This window comes from Rhipicephalus microplus, unplaced genomic scaffold (genome assembly GCF_043290135.1).
Source record: "Rhipicephalus microplus isolate Deutch F79 unplaced genomic scaffold, USDA_Rmic scaffold_90, whole genome shotgun sequence".
Classification (NCBI taxonomy): Eukaryota; Metazoa; Arthropoda; class Arachnida; order Ixodida; family Ixodidae; genus Rhipicephalus; species Rhipicephalus microplus.
Window position 1 is genome coordinate 823,905 of NW_027464662.1, and position 21,352 is coordinate 845,256.

The 21,352-nt window shown below is 45.1% G+C and overlaps 1 protein-coding gene across 4 annotated transcripts in view; it reads right to left on the minus strand.

The window, feature by feature from the left end:
* LOC119184280 (Transcriptional adapter 2A) overlaps positions 1–21,352 on the minus strand; it is a 136,787-nt gene that overhangs the window by 60,010 nt on the left and 55,425 nt on the right. For 3 of the 4 annotated variants that reach the window (XM_037433915.2, XM_075885215.1, XM_075885216.1), the window contains exons 5-6: positions 13,513–13,674; positions 5,885–6,106 (exon numbers count right to left, since the gene is read on the minus strand). In XM_037433915.2, the coding sequence (XP_037289812.2) occupies positions 5,885–6,106; positions 13,513–13,674 (384 nt within the window). The remainder of the gene's footprint in view (positions 1–5,884; positions 6,107–13,512; positions 13,675–21,352) is intronic. The other variant, XM_075885214.1, reaches the window with a different exon arrangement.

Consider the following 21,352-nt stretch of genomic DNA (forward strand, 5'->3'; position numbering starts at 1 on the left):
ATCTGTTTGCAGGGTTCATGCTCGTTTACATGACAAAAATTTAAGGGTTTTGAAGAACTTTCAAGACTATTAGTGCGAACTTTCAAAGACCACATTGTCTGTTACAAATCCAACTAACATGTTCAGGGAAGGATGGAGGCTTAAAATACAGTCAAATCTCATAACAGTGAACCTCATATCAACGATTTTTTTCATATAATGATTTTTTCGAAAATCCCCCTTCAAATGCCTATTGGTTCAATCTAACAATATTTCACTACTACAAATTTCACAATACCGAATGTTCCAGAATAACATAGAGAACTTTATCCCCCTTATATCTTCGCAACACTTCAAAATAATGAATAACAATTCACCCAGGGCAGTGAAAATAAGCCTGTACCTGCCACTATCATCACAACGTCCGCTTATTTCTCTATCTGCTTGCCCTATTCATATGTGCAATAGCCTTATCGCCATCATCATCGCCTGGTACTTGTTTTTTGCTTTGGGCTTTGCCCCATTGTTTTTGTTTCGTCGGCCAGCTTTACTTGCGCGCAAGTTACACGGCCGTTTTCTAGCTTTTTGGTTGGTGGTTGAACGTTCAAGATGAGTTTCGGAGGCAGCACGAAAGTAATGCTACGACAGAGTGATAAATGCGACGCGGCTGACCTATGAGATGAAGTCGCCAATGGTTACCTGTGCATGCTTCACTGACACTTGAACACAGTGTGATGATGAAGCATGCACAGGAATTTAGTTGACGACTGATAAGATTTGTTGTGATAAGAGAGCGAAGACGACATCGAAACAGCGCTCGCGAACTAATGTGAAGAATTGGTATTTAACGCCAATGCGAAGGATGCGCATGCTTAAGAGTTCGTCTCTCTGCAGTTGAGCTGCTCACATTAGGATAGATCACGCTCTTCCTCAAATAAAAGTGCATTGGTTCCATAATATTTTAAGTTTGCTTGTTTTTTCATGCTCATTAGAGCATAACATGGTCGCCAATGTATACACAGCACAGCTGGCCGACTCCTGATTTTTGCACTAACTTTCTAATCTTTCACTACAAGGACTTTTGAAAAGAACGAATGATTTTTAATGGTCCCTTTATATTCGTTGTATTGAGAATTCACTGTAACTATAATTCATCGGAACTGAGTAACATAACTGGAACAGGCATCAAAAACATGGCTCCAATGACACTTTCTTTCTGGACAACTTTCAATCATAGTTTCTTGAACTTCCATCGGTAATCACATTCAGTATGACACAAGATGCAAACTTTTATTCAGATAGCTAAGGAACAGCTATTACACAATCCCTTGTTTTCATATCAATATCCACTATCTCCTGCTGCTTGGTCTTCGCATTAAGCTGTCTGACTTGACGATCAGGTCTTTAATTGTCTCTGCCTTTTCTGCATACAAGTCTGCTGTAGCTGTTGATTCCATAGCAGCGGCTTCTAGTTTCTTTTTCTCTTATGAGAATTTCGACCTCCTCTTCTTCAATGCAACATTTATGTTTCTGTTTCTCACCCTCCTGCCTTTTCTGAGTTTGCAGAAATGCACGGTGTTGGTCCCGTGCAGAAGCTACTGATGTTCTCAATTCTTTTCTGATGGGAACATTGCATATGCCACCTGTTACAAGTACGGCATCACAAATAATGCGCTGTGAAATATGAAACAATGTTTATTTTTTTAAAAAAGAAAAATCTAGGATTTTCAAGGGTTTCAAGGTGAACCCTGTGTTTGTACGTTTATTCACATGCAAAAATGAAAAAACTGGCAGGTGTATTGAACACCCCAAACCTCAGTCCTTTATTCCCCTCTGCCTGGTTATGGAAGTGACCCACCTATGTTTGAACAGAAAGCTCACAATCGGAGCCCAGCATGCATGAAGCTCATCCGCTCAGAAGGCAAGCATGACCACAGGTGCCTTATGGTACACCCAACTCACTCCCCTTTGACTTGATGCACCTTTTGTACGAGGGAGATGAGGCTTTTTCAGGGTGGGCAGTCCAGACAGTTTATGTTTTGGAGCCTCACCATACTGTAAGTAAATTTAGCACCACTTGGGAATCCCTGAAAACATTCACACACAAAAAACACACACAAGAGCGATCATGAGTTACCCAGCAGAAAGTTTCAATTAGTTGGGGCACATTTGGAGCAGAAGATGTGTTTGGGAGCAAGTTTTGAGCAGAAGAAGTGGGATTTAGGTTCATCGTTATAGTTATAAGTGGGTTGATTTGATTGATTGATATGTGGGGTTTAACGTCCCAAAACCACTATATGATTATGAGAGACGCCGTAGTGGAGGGCTCGGAAATTTAGACCACCTGGGGTTCTTTAACGTGCACCCAAATCTGAGCACACGGGCCTACAACATTTCCGCCTCCATCGGAAATGCAGCCGCCGCAGCCGGGATTCGAACCCGCGCCCTGCGGGTCAGCAGCCGAGTACCTTAGCCACTAGACCACCGCGGCGGGGCTTATAAGTGGGTTGAACTGTATGCGATATTTACTATTAGTAACCCATTTGAAGTTATTTGACCAAAATTCCTATACAGCAAAACCTTGACGATACAATTATGGCTGATGCGAATGTCGCGATGATACAAATTTTAAGGTAGCTTTGGATAGACCACAATCAACGACCAATTTCTTAGACGCCTGAAATTCCGGACATGCCCGATTTCCCGGACTCATCTGTGGCACCATCAAGTTCCCCATAGAATCAATGTACTAAAATGTCCAAAATTCCAGACGCTTATAGCCTTTGGCATCCGATTTCCTGGACTTTTTACTGTTAACCGCTGACCCAAAGTCACCACCGAAACCGCCATTTTGGTTGTTTTCATATCTTTGAAGCCGCCATACTCGCATCGCAGGTATGGCCAGCACCACCGCTGCCAACCGCCGCACTGCGCCGCGGCTGCCGTAACCTCGAAACCGCACGTGTCAGTCCGTTGCCAGCTGTACTTTAGCGGCTTAGCCAAGCCAAACCTCACTGTGTACATTCACGTGTTGTTTTGTCAGCTCTGCAGTCGTGTCTGCGGTTGATGTTTTGCTGCTGCGCGCTATCTTCACTGAACACATTTCCCGACCTTCAGCATCCACCGAGTTCCTAGCTGTTTCGTGCTGTGCTTTTCGTCGAGCGGATTCGCCGTTTACAGCGATGACACCAACTGCTCCTTCGTCTTTGTCCCACCTTCGAAGCGCGCAAAGCCCCTTCGTAGGCTCATGATTAAGAAGAAAGCCACCATCATTGAACAGGTCCAATGCGGTCGGTCGCAGGCAGAGGTGGGGAGGGAGTTCGGGATTTCAAAGCAGACTGTTTCAGACTTCATCAAAAAAAAGGCAAAGATCTTGGAAGTGGCTGCCAAATCAACCGGGGCTAGAAAGAAGAATGCGAGCTGGGTGTTTACCCGAAGCTCGAGGAAGTGCTCGTCATGTAGCTCAATGCCATGATCGCTAAGAAAATCCTGGTGTCAGCCGACATACTGAAGCAGAAGGCGGAGGTTTTCGCACTTCAGATGGGCGCAAAAGACTTCATGTTTAGCAATGGATGGCTTCACAATTTCAAGAGCCGCAATGACTTGAAGTTTAAGAAGACGTGCGAGGAAAGCGGCACCGTCGAAGATTCCGTTGTCGCCGAATATCAAGATGGAAAGCTGCAGTCCTTGCTTCAGCAGTTTCCACCTAATGTATTTTCATCTGCGACGAAAGTGAACTGTTCTACAAGCTGCTGCCAGAGAAAACACTTGCCTTTGCTGGCGACCCCTGCCATGGCGGCAGGCACAGCTAGGAGCGGCTCACTGTCCTCGTTGGCAGAATATGTCAGGCAGCGAGAAGCTTTCGTTACTAGTAATAGGCAAGTCGAAGCATCCAAGATGTTTCAAGGGAGCAGTGACTCTGCATGTTCTCTATGAAGCTAACAAGAAGGCGTGGGTAACGCAGCAGTTATTCGAAGTGTACGTGTGCAAGCTGGACAGAAGGTTCGAGCAGCAAAATCGAAGAGTTCTGCTGTTTGTGGATAACTGCACTGTGCATGGCCACATCAAGGACCTAAAGGCTATACAGATTGAATTTTTGCCGCCGAACACTACAGCAATCCTGCAGCTGATAGACCAAGGTGTGATTCGAAACTTGAAGCATCATTACAAATCACGCGTGCTCAGCCACATGGCACTCTGCTCTCCAAAAACGGGAAAAGCTACCCTGTTGACTTCAGGTCTGCCTTCGGCATGCTAGTAATATCGTGCAAGGCGGTTATGCAAGAGACTCTGCGGAACAGTTTTCGCCACGCGGGCTTCACACTCGATGCCGAGACGGCAGTCTCACCCCAAGTGGACGATGTGTGTGACGAACATGGATAGCGTGTGTGACGAGCCGAGCTCGGATTTGACGCGAGCACTGATGACACTGTCATCGGTGTACAGCAGCAACATGACATTGACAGAAATTGAGGCAGACATAATCACGGGCAAGTGGAAGGCCGTGCAAAAGAAAATAGGCGACTTCTTTGCGCCCAAGTGCTGACCTATGAGGTAGCACCGGTAACACAGTTTTTTTTTATTTTCATACACTGCTTTTTTCAGAGCCCCCTAAACAATGCATTGGCTGAACTGCAATGGGAATCTTGTACTCCAGCCATTACCCTCTCCATCAGCGAAAAATACCTATAAAAAAAAGGTGTGTTTTCATGTGCATTTGTTTTCAGGACTGCCCGATTTTCTGGACGTTTTTGTGGTCCCTTGAGGGTCCGGGAAATCAGACGTCAACTATAAATTAAATAAAATACCCTGTGATTCGGTGTTATAAGAAAGATTTCCCGAGCAACAGCGGATGATACAAATGTGCAAATGACCGCTGCACGCCAGAGGTGCAACGCAGCTTGTCTGTGGGAGGAAGGTCCATTCACACTTGGCTTCAAAGGGAGTGACTGCGGCAAAACTCCCCGGAATTTACCTTGCTTCACCGCTGGAAAACCATGCCACGAGGTTGACGCGAAAAAATCGGTTTGAAACCAATTTTACTACAATGCAATAGCAAATCACCTTTCTACTACGGCTTTGGCTACACCGGCAGTTAGCTCTCAAACCACGCAGTGTAAACAACCAGGCGTACATCAGAGATGGCGGGAAGGCAATGGCGGGTGTGGTGGCTCGCGTTGGTGCAATCGCGAACTACACTCGCAGTACGACAACGCTCACGGCCTTGAAAAAGATTAGCCTTGTTTGGATTATGATTGCTGAGAAGAACGGAAGTAGAAGGTGCAGTGGCAGCAAGTCGGCATGCCCCAACGTGTCTCACTTTTGCACTGCCAGCTGAATCCGTTGCCGCCACTGCCAGTGCGTCTGGTCATGTTATTTCTTCTAATGTATCTCCTGAAACAACGTTTGTAAAGGTGTAAACTTCATTTTCAGTGCTTTTGCACTGAAAAGAAACTCTGCTGGAATCTCAATGCTCAGGAATAAATTCTCACGTGGCTAAGACGGTGGAGGTGGTATGTATAAAAGGGCAAAACGAATGTGAACATTTTTTAAGGGCGTAGACGTGGTTCTGCGACCGCACTAGCAATTTCGCTTGAATTCTTGAGCGTGAATTCTATTATACTGATTTTTTTCATATCGACTTCGCGGCACATTTTTCTGGCTGTTTAAGTGGTGAAGTGAGAAAATTTTCAATAAGTTTAGCCACTTTCACTCTATTTGATGCCAAGTGTGAACACGCCTTACAGCGCCAGCAGCATGAGTGAGGAAACCGCGGCACTTTATTGAGAGGCGCTGAAACATCAAAAATATTTGCAATGTGGATCGCAAGGAATGAAAAATGAGCAGCCCAAGCTGGCATGAATTCAGTGTGCCAAAAGGCAAGATAAAGCCAATGCTAACTCACTGTGCAGCCCCTCGCAAAGGAAGTCAAAGTCATCGGGCAAAAGAAGCTGCATGAAGCGAGCCAGCAGGGCAGTGGTGGCCTCCCCGAGTGTGGTGCTGTATCGGCACCAGTTCTGGCGCGTCTTATGGGGATGGATGAGGCCGTGCCTGCGCACCAGCCACTTCCTTCGGGCACGCTCTCGCAGCCGATCCTGGTAAATTGACACCACTGCTAGCTGGAGCTCTGAAATGAATCGCAAAAGCGGTCCCTTTAGGTGGGCGCTCAAAATAATCATTTAGTGAATAGCCGTGCTCTTTGAAATCACAAAGGCTTAGGCAGCACAGCAGCCCACGTTTGAATGTTATCCAGATTAGAATTTGTGGTCCATAGCTAGTGTTCTTGCCATAAAAAACTGTCACATAATACTGTATTTATTCATGTAATGAGCACACTTTTTTTTTATCTAAAAATCAGAGAAAAGTTAGGGGTGCGTTTATCATGCGGGGTAAAACTTTTTTGGGATAAGGAAAAAATGTGGTAATGCAAAAATAAAAAAGTTAGGTCGCTTAGCCTTTCACAATTGACATAGGCGTACGCTGTTTGTAAACAGCTTCTTTGTTGCGCTTCACTCATCTTCTGCAAGCTGTCCCTGCGCCGCCTGTGCACTCCAGAAGAGCGTTTCGCGGCTTTCTTTTCTCGCAAATGTTCAACCGCAACAGTGGTATCTGCTGTGATCTCGAAGGGTGCACTTTGCCAACTTTGTGATAACCTCACATGACGATGCCCTTGACCTTGCACCAAGCTACCATGAAACATCCAAAACAAACTGCTGATAACAAGAACAACAAAAAAATATGGCCACGGTCTCGCTGTTCATGTGAGAAGTTACTGTAGAAAAGATAGTCTACATATTGCGTTGCTTGAAGTACGTATGCAATTTGCTTTTCAAGCATGAAGAGCAAATTGCACCCAAAACGAGAATAGAGGGTGCTACCATATTGCAAAAATAGTCACATTTCCTGAACGATAAGCTTTTTTTTTTTTTCTTCCAGAAACCTGCACGCGATTGCGACGAATGGCCCTTTGTGATAGCCATGGTGACAGCAAACCCTATCATCGTTCGAAAATCATGGGCATGTGGGCGGGCCTAAAGGTTTCCTATTTGCAGGAAGCGACGGTCAGTTGGTGAGGGAAGTTTCGTGACCTTCAGTCATTGTGTGCTTTTATCAGCTGCGATTTCTCTACACTCGCACCATTTGCGAACCCCTCTGTGGCGCACGGATAATAAATGAAGACAGCGACATGCGGCGCGCAAATAAAAAGAAGAGGAAAGCGGCACATGACAGAGGGCGAAGGGTGAGCGGGAGCGAGCTGAGCTGGCTGAAGGAGGTCGGCATAATAATAGAAATGAAAGAGGCCCGATGGGCAAGGAGGCGCCAGGTGCTGGTTAGCGGGACTGCCGCAGAGGAATGTACATTTGAGGGTACGTTTATTATGTGAGTGCGTTGGATTGATATGTGGGGTTTACCGTCCCAAAACCACCATATGATTATGAGAGACGCCGTAGAGGAGTGTTCCAGAAATTTCGACCCCCTGGGGTTCTTTAACATGCACCCAAATCTGAGCACACGGGTCTACAACATTTCCGCCTCCAACGGAAATGCAGCCGCCGCAGCCGGGATTCGATCCTGCAACCTGCGGGTCAGCAGCCGAATACCTTAGCCACTAGACCACCACGGCGGGGCTATGGGAGCGCGTTCATTACACGAATAAATACGGTAGTAAAAAAAAAGTTACCAATAGATCTCCTTTGTGAAAACACAACAAAGGCTGTGTTGCCAGAAGCAATTTTTCAAATAAGCTTTATTTACAGGATTTCAAATGCAGATGATTTTCTCTGTTCCTTTTGCTGAGGCTATTCTGCGAAATATACTTTAAACATTTTTCTGCAGTTGCCCCTACAGAAGTTAAGTGCTGAATACTGAACGGAAAGAAAGTTGCAAGAAGCCCACATACACTTCTCGTAACTTTTTGCAACATTTTGTCCCGTATAGGCATGCTGTTTTGTGTTCTGTATGTACCAACTGTCCCGCCAACAATCTGTGTTGCGAGTCTTAAATATAGTCCCAAATTAATTGCAAACAGAAATAATATTGGTAGTTAGCCGGGCAAAAACAATATGCTACACTACAGTCTTAATTCTTTGCATCAAAAAAGAATGCCTATTTTTACGTAGTAACAAGAATAAGCTATCTTTTTTTTAAGCTTACCACAAGTTATTGCAACCTTTTGTTTACTCCCGGACATTGTACGCCATTTAAACTGCCAGAAGCACACCACAATTATTAAAGTGAAAACTTTAAAAGTTAAAAGAACTTGTTCATTCGGTGCAGATTGGTCCTGTACCACAAACACAACTTTCAAAGATATCATTTGCCAGAAAATATTATTGGGAACAAAACAACTACTAAGATAAAAGAAAGGTGCTTACTTAGGAGTGCTTCAAAACATACATGGAATTAACAATTTCATGAGAACTGTTGACTCTCATTTTTCAGTTTTGGTTCACAAAGCCTGTCAGGAAGGCTAAGCGCAAACTGCGCCTCATTGTTCGAGAAGGTTTGCGATTATTGTAGATTGCACACAAGACTTGAACACTTGAGGTAATTCCAGAGCTTGAGTGGCGACCAGCGATAAGGCTAGAATATCGACGGCTGACCCTCTGTTCACCACTATCACAAGCCGCAAGTTCGGTAAAATAAACAGTTTTATTTTTGACAAGCCATCTCTCTGTTTGCCACCGTCATGGCAAAATAGTAAAATCAAAGGGTTTCTTTTCAGTTGGCTGATGAAGCCAGGTAGTATTTCAACAATGAGACAGTGCAGAGACCGGACAGTATTACTACATGATTTAAAGTGTAGCCGACAAAAATTTGCATGTGAAGGGCAAAGATGCTATTTCCTCAGCCTCACTGTAACTTCATTGGAAGCCCAAATGACAAGGTTGTGGTCGCTTCGAGTTCCAGATCTGCCTCATAGACGTCAACATACGAGAACATTTGAAATTTTGGACGCTAAAAATCTTTGGCATCTTATTTTTCGGACTTCCTACTAATATTTCAGGTTCAAAACAGCATTACTCGAGCTCCTGCCTGTTCGAGCCAGTGTTTTCAAGAGTCAATACATCTGCGACCACAGCAGAGCGTGAAAGAAAGTGTAATAAGGTGAAGCATTTGAAAATATGAAGGGTTCACTTTCTATCGGATGCGCACTCTATTTGTTTGAAACAATGCTTTAAAGGCAGCTTTGACGCAATACGAGATTGTGATGAGGTGAGGCATAGTGAACATCTGAAGGAGTCACTTTGAATGAGGTGTTGATTGCATGTTTTTCTCTGGAAGTTTGAATAGCGAAATTCCAGTGCAAATCAAATCGAATAGCAAATACTATTTAAAGATATTAGAAATTTCAATATTTGCACATCCCTAATCAAAACTTCTGGATCCTGCATTAAATATTTTTGAAATAAACTAGAACAAAGAGTACTCCAATTTATTTAAAACAAGCTAACAGAAACAAAACCGTCTGTTCTCTGAAAATATACCATTCACTCTAATGAACCCGTCATTGAAGTAGTAAGACTGTCATCCTACAAGACTTACACTAATTTTTATTTTTTTATTCCATCCACAACACTTGGAAATGTTTTCATTGAACTTAATATTGTCATCTCACAGTAAGGTCTATCATGATGATGAAGTGTAGGTTCACTGAGAACGTTCGACAGGATTGTGCCTAACAGCTACTTGACTTCTTAACACTCGCCTGTCTATTCTTATGAGCACTAAAAACTTCAATACAGTCAAAACCCGCAATAACAAAATCACCGGGGAAACCGAAAAATTTCGTTTTCGCGAGAATTTCATTGCCGTGAGTATGAGACATAAAAACAGTGATACGGTCAGCAGAACGTAAACTTAGTGCCAAAAGTCGGTCAACTTACTTTGCCGACCCTTGCCATGCAACAACTTCAAAGCTCTCCCTTCGCAATAGAAAAAGTGGTCCATTGCTACGTTGTCGCCATGTGCGCCGAAGAAGGAGCGAAGGGAGTCCAGCGCATCCAAAACAACCCGCGGGTTGGGTTTCTCCGCGTGCATCTTTTCTTGGTCCTCGGTGTCGTCAGCTTTGCGCACGCTTTCGATAATAGCCTCGTCGGTCACTTCCTCGTACACGACCTTGTCGTCATCGGGGCGAGCGAACGCGGGGGCATCCTAGCGAGAGCCGATGTGCCGGTAGCCACCCACAGCACTTCCACGCAAACAGCCACACACAACACAACTCGCGGCGCTCATGTGTGTGAGGCTACGGAAGTGACAAAATGATGAAAGCAATGCAGGATGGGATTGTGTCGCCCCCTAATGGTGTCGCTGCAAGGCTGCTTAACATCATGATGATATCGTTGCCGTTCTTTTTTTTTTTTTCGCGATCAACGGAGAACCCGCTTCCAGCGTCAAGCTTTTCTCAGGCGCCATTGTAACTTCATCTCGATTTCGCCACCAGTTCCAGTCTTCTCGTCGTCGTTTTGATTGATTCCAACTGTTGGTGTTGCTTCGGCTTGTTGAGCTCGTCCGACGGCGCCATCTGCACTCCAGCATGATCATTTGCCATCGCCTGCTGCAGTGTGGCCAGACATGTTGCCGGACACAGACCCCATTGCCGATTTAATAAAAAGAAAAATGGCGGTACCCGCGCTAGCGGGGCAAAAGCAGACGTTTACAGATTTTGAGTGTGCTTAAAACGCATATGAACATATTTTTGACAGTTCACCTTTGGTGGGAGGGTAAAATAAGGCCCACACCGTGGTAGAAAATTCGTTAATGCAAGATCGCTGTCCAAAAACATTTCGTTGCCGCAAGATACGTAATACATGGGCTTCTATGAACACTCGCCGGGGATCCGGAAATATTTCGTTGCTACGGGGATTTCATACTCGCGGAGTTTCGTTATTGCGGGTTTCGACTGTAGCAACATAAATATGCATCTCTAGCACTTGCCATCTTCTTTTTGTCTGGTAGACTACAAAAAATGCTGTCTTGGGGCACACGCCGCACAAGTCACAAGATTTTTGAAGAAATGTAGCAGGAAGTAACAGGTTTAACCTTTTGGCACACTTTGGTGCAGCTATCACACCACTTTCTTTTCCCATGATTCACTGCGCCAAATCGTGGTGGCACATGTGATATAAAAGAAAGGTTCATCTAAGCGACCTGTGCACGAGACTGATTTTTTTTTTTTTTTTGTCGCGAGAAAGAGAGCGTGAAGCACGTGCCAGGTGCTGGAGTGCGGCGTCGATGTGTGACACCCCAATGGTGCACATACATGCCATGTTCATGTACGAGATTGAACACGAAGGCTTATGGCACGCGACCTCTAGCCGTGATGGAAAATCCCAAAGGATGAGCTGTCACTGTACTGTGGGGTGTCGAACTGCGAAAATCAGGAAGGTCAGCGTCGCTACAGCGAGAGAAGCAGTAGCCGCCCTGCTCCGAAGGCTATCGACGAAGATGCCCGGGGTGTGGCCGTTGAGCTCGGAAGACCAAGGTGAGGCTACCCAAACTTGCCCCACTCTTTTACAGCAGTTCCTGGTGGGCCTACAGCTCTTCCACATCGTACCAGAATGGTTGCAGTCTGCACTACAGTCATCGAAGTGCCCCGTCGACATGGAAAGATGCCATTGACGAGCTAGGTTTAACCTAGCCGGACCGAAGACAACAAAAAAACCAAGATACCGGCAATGAAGACATGTAGCTTTTTGGGCAAAAACAGCCGACGACGACCGTAGGAGCTTGTGGAAGATGTTCATAACGGACTGTGATGAACTGTCAACACGGCAAAGGCAGGGTCGACCCTAAACTGTAAGAACATTTGGGTATCGAGACGCCATATTAAGCACTGGCTAGGGCTAGAGTTGACCTGTAAGATGACTTAATTGTTTTAGTTCCAGCGTAGAGCCGAGCTTTGTGTGTGTGCATGCGTTACGTTCATTTCTAGTATTGGTGTTTCCTATTCTTTGATAGAAAAGGTGTGTCTTGCCACGCCCATCTCTTATTTCTCTCTCTCAATCTACCCTCAGCAAGCATTCCCGTAAGAAAAGCAAACGCTCCAAGACAGCCCCATTAAGCTGCGCATTGCAGGAATTCATCACTCAAGATTAAACTCGGCCAAACATGTTAGCATTAAGAACAACACTGTAAACCTAAACAAGAGGTTTGTTTGTTTTTTCCCGGTTCTACTGGGGGTAGAGTCCGCTTCTACTGCACACCCTTCCTCTCGAAATTTTTCTAGGCTCTGCCCTGTTAATTTTTCTTTTCTAATAGAAATTGCCTGCTATATGTTTATGGTGCAGGCTTTGTTTTTTCTACCTCCCAATTTTCCTACCTCACAACGTCATCGCGCACTGCTAGGAGGGTGTGACCAACTTGGCACCACTCCAACACCTGCGGCGCGGGGAGCGGTGCGGACAGAGGGACAGCATTACACAGGCTAGTCAAAGAGCTGGTTCGCATCCAGATGAATGTGTGTGTTTTGTAGTGCAGAAGACCGCCCGTATGTGTCATGAGTAAAAGGGCAGGATGCACGTGCCAAGCAGTGGAATGCGGCGATAGCGCGCGAGGCCCCAATGGTGTTTATATGCGTCTTGCTCACGTATGTGAGCATGACACGAACTTACGCTTACTTGAGTTCGTGGTGGGTCACCCGAGCTGTGGTGGAAAATTCTCAGAAGATGAAGTAGCATTGTCCTGCGGAACACCGAACGAAGATCGAAGGAGACAGTGTCACTCAAGCGGCAAAGGCCCGAGTAACCGATTCTGATGGTAGTGGCATGAGGGTGCCGAAAAGCAGCCGCCGATCTCAGTAGACACTGACAGACGCTTTCTGGACCTGCAGCACCTTGCGAAAGCAGTTCTCGAGACACCTGTTACTCTTCACCTTTTTTAACAGAATGGCTGTGACCCACTTGACAGTCCCCGGAGAGCACATAGATGGGTAGGCCTAACCTGCCAAGGCCCATAATGACCAGGTTACAAGCAACAGAGACAAGAAGATCATCAGAAGGATGCTGATGGACAGCAACTGGATGACCACTTTCAGAGCGTCACAGACTTTGATGACGGAACACTTCGTCATAGTTTCAAGATGGCATAATGAACAGTAGGATGTCCAACTATTGTGTGACTGCACGAGAGTAGCAACAGGGAGGCCATCTTGGCCAGAGCTGGGTTAGGGCGAAAGTACTGAACTGGGCTTTGGTGTTAGTACCGATTTCGCTGGATAGTAGATTACTGAGTACATGTTTCTTTTTGGTGAAAATTTTCACGTTTCGTTATATCCTGCCATTTTGAAATATAAAAATGTGTTTGCAGCACTACCTCTGACTCCCATCTGTCTCTCAACTCCATCACTGCAAGTACTCCTGAGATAATCATGATAGCCAACAAGACCTCCAATGCTTAGCACGGGAACAGAGTCATGCTCAGTCTTTGCCCTAGCATTGCTGAGCAAGGAACATCACCACAGCCATTGCAGTGTACTTCCTAATTTAAAAGTGTAGTGCAGTCACTTTCATCAATAATGTTGCAAGAGGAGACCTCTATCCAGGGTGTCTGCACGATGCTGGAAATCCACGTCAGTCATATCCATTTCTGCAAAGTTGTCAAACTCGTGGGCAAAGTCACCCCTGGCCGCCATGTAACCAGCCATGTCAGCCTGTTGTTGGGAGCACAGCAGAGGCCGTGGTGGGTCCCCCAACACTGCATGAAATAATACACAGCATTACACAAATGGTAATATATGTAATGCCGCAAGTAACTTGAAAGAGAGTACCATCATGAAATTTTATGTCTAACTCATCTGTCTGCAACTTACAAACCAATGTGGCCAAGAAATCAAGCTCTTCATTTCAACCATTCATTTAAACTAGCCCTATATATTTAGATAAGAAATAGCAATTGATTGTTTTGTCATAGATGGATTGACACGGATGCTCACCAACTGCCCACCTTTCAGCAGCAACCTTCTGCTTTTGTTAGTGGAATCAAGCAGCTTGGTTAGGCACACTCCAGACAGGCCAAGTTTTGTGCATTACTAAGCCATGTGCATTGCTACCCTTTACGTGTTTTGTTTGTTGGACCAGCAACCATATTTATTCGAATAAAGGTCGACCTTTTTTTCCTGAAAATATTGTTCATAACCAGCTATTGACCTATATTTGTGACCAAAAAACATCGGCCTATATTCATGACCAAACCAACCAAGAGTGCCAAACTTAGGGCCTTCAACTGTCGCACCCGCAGTTCTTCAAGCAGTTCCTGCAGCGTACGCACGGTAATACCATAAAATCTGAACTAAAGACCCCCCTCCCTTCCGACTACCTAAGTAATTAAGAAAAAAGTTATTGATGCAATAGCCCTGTAATGCCTTTTCAAAGCCCCCGCGAAATGCAGCCGCTCCGCCATGTTTGCGATGAAAACCATGATTTCCCTAGGTATAGGCCGTGAAATTCCTAGCCTGCTAGCCGTGCTTCCGGTGCTGCCTTCCGGTGCGCAGCCGCACTAGCACTGGCCCGAGGCTTCGCGCTTTGTTTGATGTACGATCGGCGTGACATGGTGACGGTTCGCATTTGGTTCAAGCACTGTGTCATGCTCCCTAATGGGCTGCGGAAATTAGGAGCCTTTTTTCTTCTAACCACCACCACTATTAGCTTCTGCGTGGTTGCGTTCAATGTCAGGTTGGCAGAGCTACACAAGTGACTTCAAATGCAATGTGATACTTTTTGCCGAGAACACAAGCAATTGTGGCACGCAGCGCGAGTTCTGTGTAAATGAGAAGTTGATCAGGGGTTAGAGAAAGCAGTAGGACCGTCTGTTTGCATGCAACGAACGGCGTCATGCTTTTCGCGGCCCAGCAATCGGCAGCGAAGATGACGTTGTTGGGAAGCCGCGGACGCTTGCGAAAAATCTCATGACATTTTGCACATCTGACAAGAGAAGGCCCCAGCAGTAATTAGGACGCTAAGTTACGTAAATAAAGGTGTACTACGTTTCAGTTTTTTTTTTTCTAAATTAAAAAAAAACATCGACCAACACACATTCGAAAATTTTTTTTCCTCGTAGAACACTATAAGTAGTGGTCGACAAATATTTGTGCCCGACCTATTTTCGAGTAAATACGGTAATAGCCGTGTAGGCTATTGGACCATATATTTTGTGTGCATTTTTTGCTATTACGTCTTAATAAAACACATCTGGTATAATTTTTTTATTTGCTTTTTGGGCTTACACTGAACTCTACAGTTCCTACAAGTAGCGCAGCAGTCCGCTGCACCAATGCCCCGCCAGAGCGGCGAGTAGGAACTTGCGGCCACTTCAGTGTCAACTGGCATGCTACGAATAGTCGTCTCTCCGACAGTTAAGCCAACATTGGATGCAAGCGCGTGTGCACAAAGGTGACATATTTGATAAAATGGGTATTCTTCTATAAAGGTAACAGAGCATGATTTTTCTGGGGCCCCAAACGAAGAGAGAAAGGACAGAAGGGTTGATTGATCATTGATATGTGGGGTTTAACATCCCAAAACCACCATATGATTATGAGAGACGCCGTAGTGAAGGGCTCCGGAAATTTCGACCACCTGGGGATCTTTAACGTGCACCCAAATCTGAGCACACGGGCCTACAACGTTTCCGCCACCATCGGAAATGCAGCCGCCGCAGCCGGGATTCAAACCCACGACCTGCGGGTCAGCAGCCGAGTACCTTTGCCACTAGACCACCGCGGCGGGGCAGACAGAAGGGTTGAGAGATGTTTACGGAATCAATCATGTTTTCGATGTGATGTAACACAGACACACGACAATGTTTTGAAGGGGCGATTTGTGCGTGCGGTCAGCTGATGTAAACCTCAAAGCATAGCAAGGGTGTCCGCTTGTAAACGTAATTTCTTGTCATTTTGAATGCTTATTCTGGATTAAACGATGAAATTCCTGTCTGAAATGTGTTAGACAGCCCCTTGCTGTGCACGTAAGTAATACATACATTTGCTGAGCTCCACGTGTTGCATTTAGCAATGCTTGACATTTTTGCGTTGTTTTCTGTTCTGTAGTTCACCTCCGTTCGTAGTCCCAATGCTCGGGCTACCCGAGTCCTTTAATAAATTCGTCACATGACAGCTTTGTATGCAATATTTCTATTGTCACGGAGCACAATAGAACGGCATGGTGCGGGTTCATTTGTATGCACAGTGCTGTTAAGGGCTATGGCAGTGCACGGGGAATAAAATTTAGAATTCCACAGTCTGTGACGCATTTTGCCTGGCATAAGGGGCTTTGCGCAATGCGGCAATTCCTTTCGTGCACTCCTGCAGCGTGGCGCCACCAGCTCAGTGCACGTTTGCTATATGCTTGTCACGATTATCTCGGGAGCGCTTGCTAAAGATTGGAGTAAGAGAGACCATGATGGCAAGACTTTACACACAGCCGGCTTTCATTGCGCGTATAACGCCTTGATCGAGTGATTGCAATACAGATGTAGTGTCAAGGGCAAATGCAGCTCGATTTTGCTGAAGGTCATACTGCAGTGGTGCGATGAACAATTGTCCACAAGCAGGCACACCTCGCAATTTTCGCCTACCAAATCATTCCACGATGATAGCCACTTGCCGAAAAGCTCCCCGGTCATCCACGCTTTTGAGTTTGCTCGGTAGTAACTGGAAGCAACAGAGCATTTCGAAAACACCGCAGTGTCGTGCTTTTCCTGATAACCAGAGCTCGAAGCTTTTTCGATCCCTCTAAACTAGCTGCCAACAGCACGGACACACGAGCTTTGTTTGCCTTGCCGCCGCAAGTTTTGTCGCCACGACACGCAAGTGCATTTGGCAAAATTTGGCAACATTTGCCAAAATAGAGCGGTTTCATCTGCATTGAAGAAATCTTGGACTTGATATCTTGCTGTGATATCTCGCCAGTTTTCCTCAAGCCATTTGTCTACGCTGTCCAGGTCTGCCGCTCTGCTTTCATCTGTAACAGCTTTGCCAACAATGTCGTGCTGTTCTTTGAACAGTTGGAGCCAGCCTGAACCGCCTTGTAAATTGTTCCTGCCAAGCAGGAAAGCAAGGTCCTGGACTTTCTGCTCGATCATAGGGCCGGACACCGGGATGTTTCGCGACCAAACGTCCACAAACCACTTGTAAAACGGCCGCTTCAACATCTTCGTACACAGCAGTGCGCACACGTCGGGTGCCACGGGCATCTGGCCTTTTGTCCGACTTGGCCCTGATGTCTGCCTTGTTCTTCAGGATAGTACTCAAGGTGCTCAGAGGAATTTTGTACGGGGAGGCGACGTCAGACTTCTTTTCATCGCGCTCGACACGATTTATGATTTTGAGTTTTTTGGGCAAACGGCAAATTCTGCCTCTGCGCAAGCCATGATGACAACGCGCCAACACAGTTCACAGAGCAACAGGAAACACCATCAAAACAGACCACATTGGACGAGGACTCGAGGAAAACGGGCAGCTGCAGGCACTCAAGCATAAAGAAAGAAAAAATGGCGCTCACTTCTACCACCTCCGCGCCTCGGAGAAAGCACGACGGCCTCTGATTGGCTGTAAGCACTGCAAGCGGGCCAGGCTTATTTCTCACAGGGGGGTGTTCGCCCGTGCACAACCAGGTCTAACCAACTTTTTCTAGGGTGGCGCCGGCAGTTTTCTCTGCCACAGTGAGGGAAAGCCAACTTGCTGGGGCACTTTTGAGGCACATGGAATTTGATATATCAGTTGTCATTGCTATTTTCGTTCGATAAAACAGTAACTTTTGCTATATATTCTCAATGTAAATTTACCTTGTTTAGGAATTGTTCAATATACGAGATAATTTGATGTAAACGGGTTCAATATAGTGGGGCTCGACTGTACTAAACAGCGACAGGAGTAGTCAATCTTGCACCGTTCATCACGAGAATAGGTTTACTGAATACCAATGTAACGTTGTGTATGAGATACCGCTAACATGTGAAAAAGTAAACATTGGACAAACTGGACAATGCATCAATGACCAAGCAAGACGGCATGCTTTAGATGTTAAAAATGGCTATGGTTGTCTCATGGCTCTACACTGCAAAGAATGTAAGTGCAGTCCCATGTTTCATTAAACTCGGTTTTTGAAAAAAGTAAGAATGAAAGAGAGATTATACAAGCGTTTTTTATCATGAAGCCCAAGGGTCAATGCATCATTTCACCATTACTTCTTTTTTCTGAAAAAGAGTATTTTTTTTCTCGGTTAAGATTATTTTGTGATGGTCCCACATGTGTCGTCGCGCATGAGCACTGTTCTTGCACTCTGTATAAAAGCGGTCATAGCAACGCCAATAAAATTCAGTTGACAGTCAGCGCTCTTTCCTGTCCTTCTTGTCTCTACAGTTGTTGTGCTGTTACTAGAACGCAACATCAATTGAATGTTCTTACTACTGTTCTTGCTGAAGGTTTGCAATTACGAAGAAATTTTCCATTTCTAGGTGCAACGGCTTCTCTCTACTTACTCAAAGACGCTCGCTCTTCAATCCAACGTTCTTATTGGTGGCATGGTGTCGGAATGAAATGTTTTTGTTTCAATTTTTGTTTCATTCCACAAAAAAACTTTCACTTCGTTTCCGTTCCAGAATGAAAAAAGAAACATTCCGTAACAAATTGTAACGGTTTCTCAATAATGAAAACTATCAAAATAGTTAATATTAAAAATACTTACTCGAGAATATAAAATAAACTAACAAACAAAAATGTTTCAATGAGCATTGAGTTTTATGTCGGAAAGCCACGGTATGATTATGAGCGAAGCCGCAAAACATTTCGAAGCAACAACAAAAATCGGCAGATCCCACGTACCTGGGAATCGACGTTATGCGAAGCATGCGGAGAGAAGGTGACCGTGTTTCAATTTTTTTTATTGAGTGACACTTCATGAAATTATGCTAAATATATGTACAAATGTTGCGTGCACAGACATATGTTGACGAGTTAGAGATGTTTATATAACCAGTTTTTTGCACTTGCGCAACGATGCCAACTGAAACATGCGTATTAGCAACACCACAAGCTGATATGAAGCGATGATGCTCGCGAGGATGCTGACTCTGGACACTGCTACATCAATAAACTTCAGCACATGGCAACTAACCACAATTGACGTTAACCCGACGTGACGGCTTTATCAAAGTAGTACATATGTATTGTTTATAAAATTGGGTAGCCAGCACTGTAACCACTTTTGGTGCTTCACGAAGATTAGCGTCTATTTAAAAGTACTTCCAAGACCTTCAGTAGCTCCGTGGTAGAATGCTTGACTGCCACGCAGAATGTCTGGGTTCGATTCCTTCTGGGACCCTGACATTTATTCTTTGCACTCGTCAGTCAACACTAACGATGTCGAATATTTCTTAACACTTGCGCACTAAAATTGCCCATATGTGTTCTCGTCAGTCCTGGTTAGATACTAAGTGTCAATAGCCTGTGGCACATACCCACATACCAGCGGCACATACCCGCCCATTGGCATATGCCACTGTCTGGCAGGAAGTGTTTGACGACGTATGCAACGAGATTGTGACATTCTTCATGTCTTGACTAGCGCGTCATATTCGTCAAACCAATTTACCCTCCCATGTTAATTTTGGTTCACGCCAAATTAAGGGGGTGATAACGCGAGCACCCAAACGTAAGCGACTAGATAGATAGATAGATAGATAGATACGCTCAAAGTTGCCGAAGTTGGCTAAGAAATGCTTCGAATTTAAAAACTTGATATTTATTTTTCCTGAAGATTGATTCCCGAATTTTCACGAATGGGATGCACATGATTTGAGAAGCAGCCATTCATTGTGTGTAATTCCCGATAAACGAGACTGCTGCTCTGACAAAACAAACTTCAATGACGAAAATGCCCTCTCCACGCTGACTTGTGCGGCTGGTATACCAAGGGCCACTTGTGCTAACATGTGCTGCCGCTCCTTGGGCTCGTCCCAAAATGTCAACACTATTGTGACTCTTGGAATACGCGACTCCTTGTCCAGCATTTCCAGTCAGCATACACTGTCCGCTGATCCTGGCTCACCTGTCAAATACGATTTAGCTTACTTCTTTTTCAAAAAATGCCTCGACGAAGCTTTCTGGTTCCTCTGAAGTTGGCGCAGCGGTGCTCTAGGGAATGCAGCTTCTACACCGATTCTGCTGAAGGCCTGTGATGCGCTTCCAGATTTTTCACAGGTGCATTTTGGCTGAACATCTTTTATCAGGTTATTTGCGACGAGATCGGGCTATGGATGGCAGCACCGTCTCGGTGGAAGTGTGGATAGGCGGTCCGCGGCGCGTTTACAGATACACGCAGCGGCGCTTCATTCCGTGCGGTCTGAGCCGATTGTCGATGAATAAAGTGTGTTGACTATAATTTACTGTTAATATTTACACTCTTCTATACTGAATCGGTGCACAACGTCTATGCAATGTCAACATTACCCGTGTGTAAAGCACATTCTACCTTTCATAGGAATGCTCGCCATGGGCGAGTCTCTTCCCGCTTTCGCACTAAATCACGACTTTGCTGTGTTGTTTGTACGTGGTTAGATTGTGTTCCGCCTCCTACACACTGCTGTAGCATGACTGAACTACTTATTTAGATCTTTGTCCTCTGTACACTACCAAAAAATAGAGAAAGATCATAGAAAGGCCGCATATATCTGCACAATTAGTTCAGCACCACCGTTCGCAATTTATACGCATGTGATTTTTTTTTTCTCTCATTCTGTTCACCATGAAATGAGGGACAGTCGATAAGTCTAGTCAGGAAAGCTTAGTGGCTGACGGTGCTTTGCGCTACAATGCGTTTGCTACGTTTACTACAGTAAATATGTAAAAATTTTATATAAGAGTTCAGCAGAAAGCTTTCATCGATGCATTACATGCATGCTAGCGCTACAACAAAGTCCTGGCGTGCTTTTTTTTTTTTCAGACAAAAATTACCGTTGCCTTTTGTCGGTCACTAACAATACCAAACATTGATTGATTTGATTTGTGGGGTTTAACGTCCCAAAACCACCATATGATTATGAGAGACACCGTAGTGGAGGACTCCGGAAATTTCGACCACCTGGGGTTCTTTAACGTGCACCGACATCCGAGCACACGGGCCTACAACATTTCCGCCTCCATCGGAAATGCAGCCACCTCAGCCGAGATTAGATCCCGCGACCTGCGGGTCAGCAGCCAAGTACCTTAGCCACTAGACCACCGGAACGGGGCCTAACAATACCAAACAAACGCTGAAGATAATGTAAAAAAGATGAAATTTTCAGTGAAATGATATGGCATTATATATAAGGCAAGCCGTCTGAATTTTTTTCAATGTCTGGGCTCTTTAGAGCGTTCTTAAATCTAAGTACACGA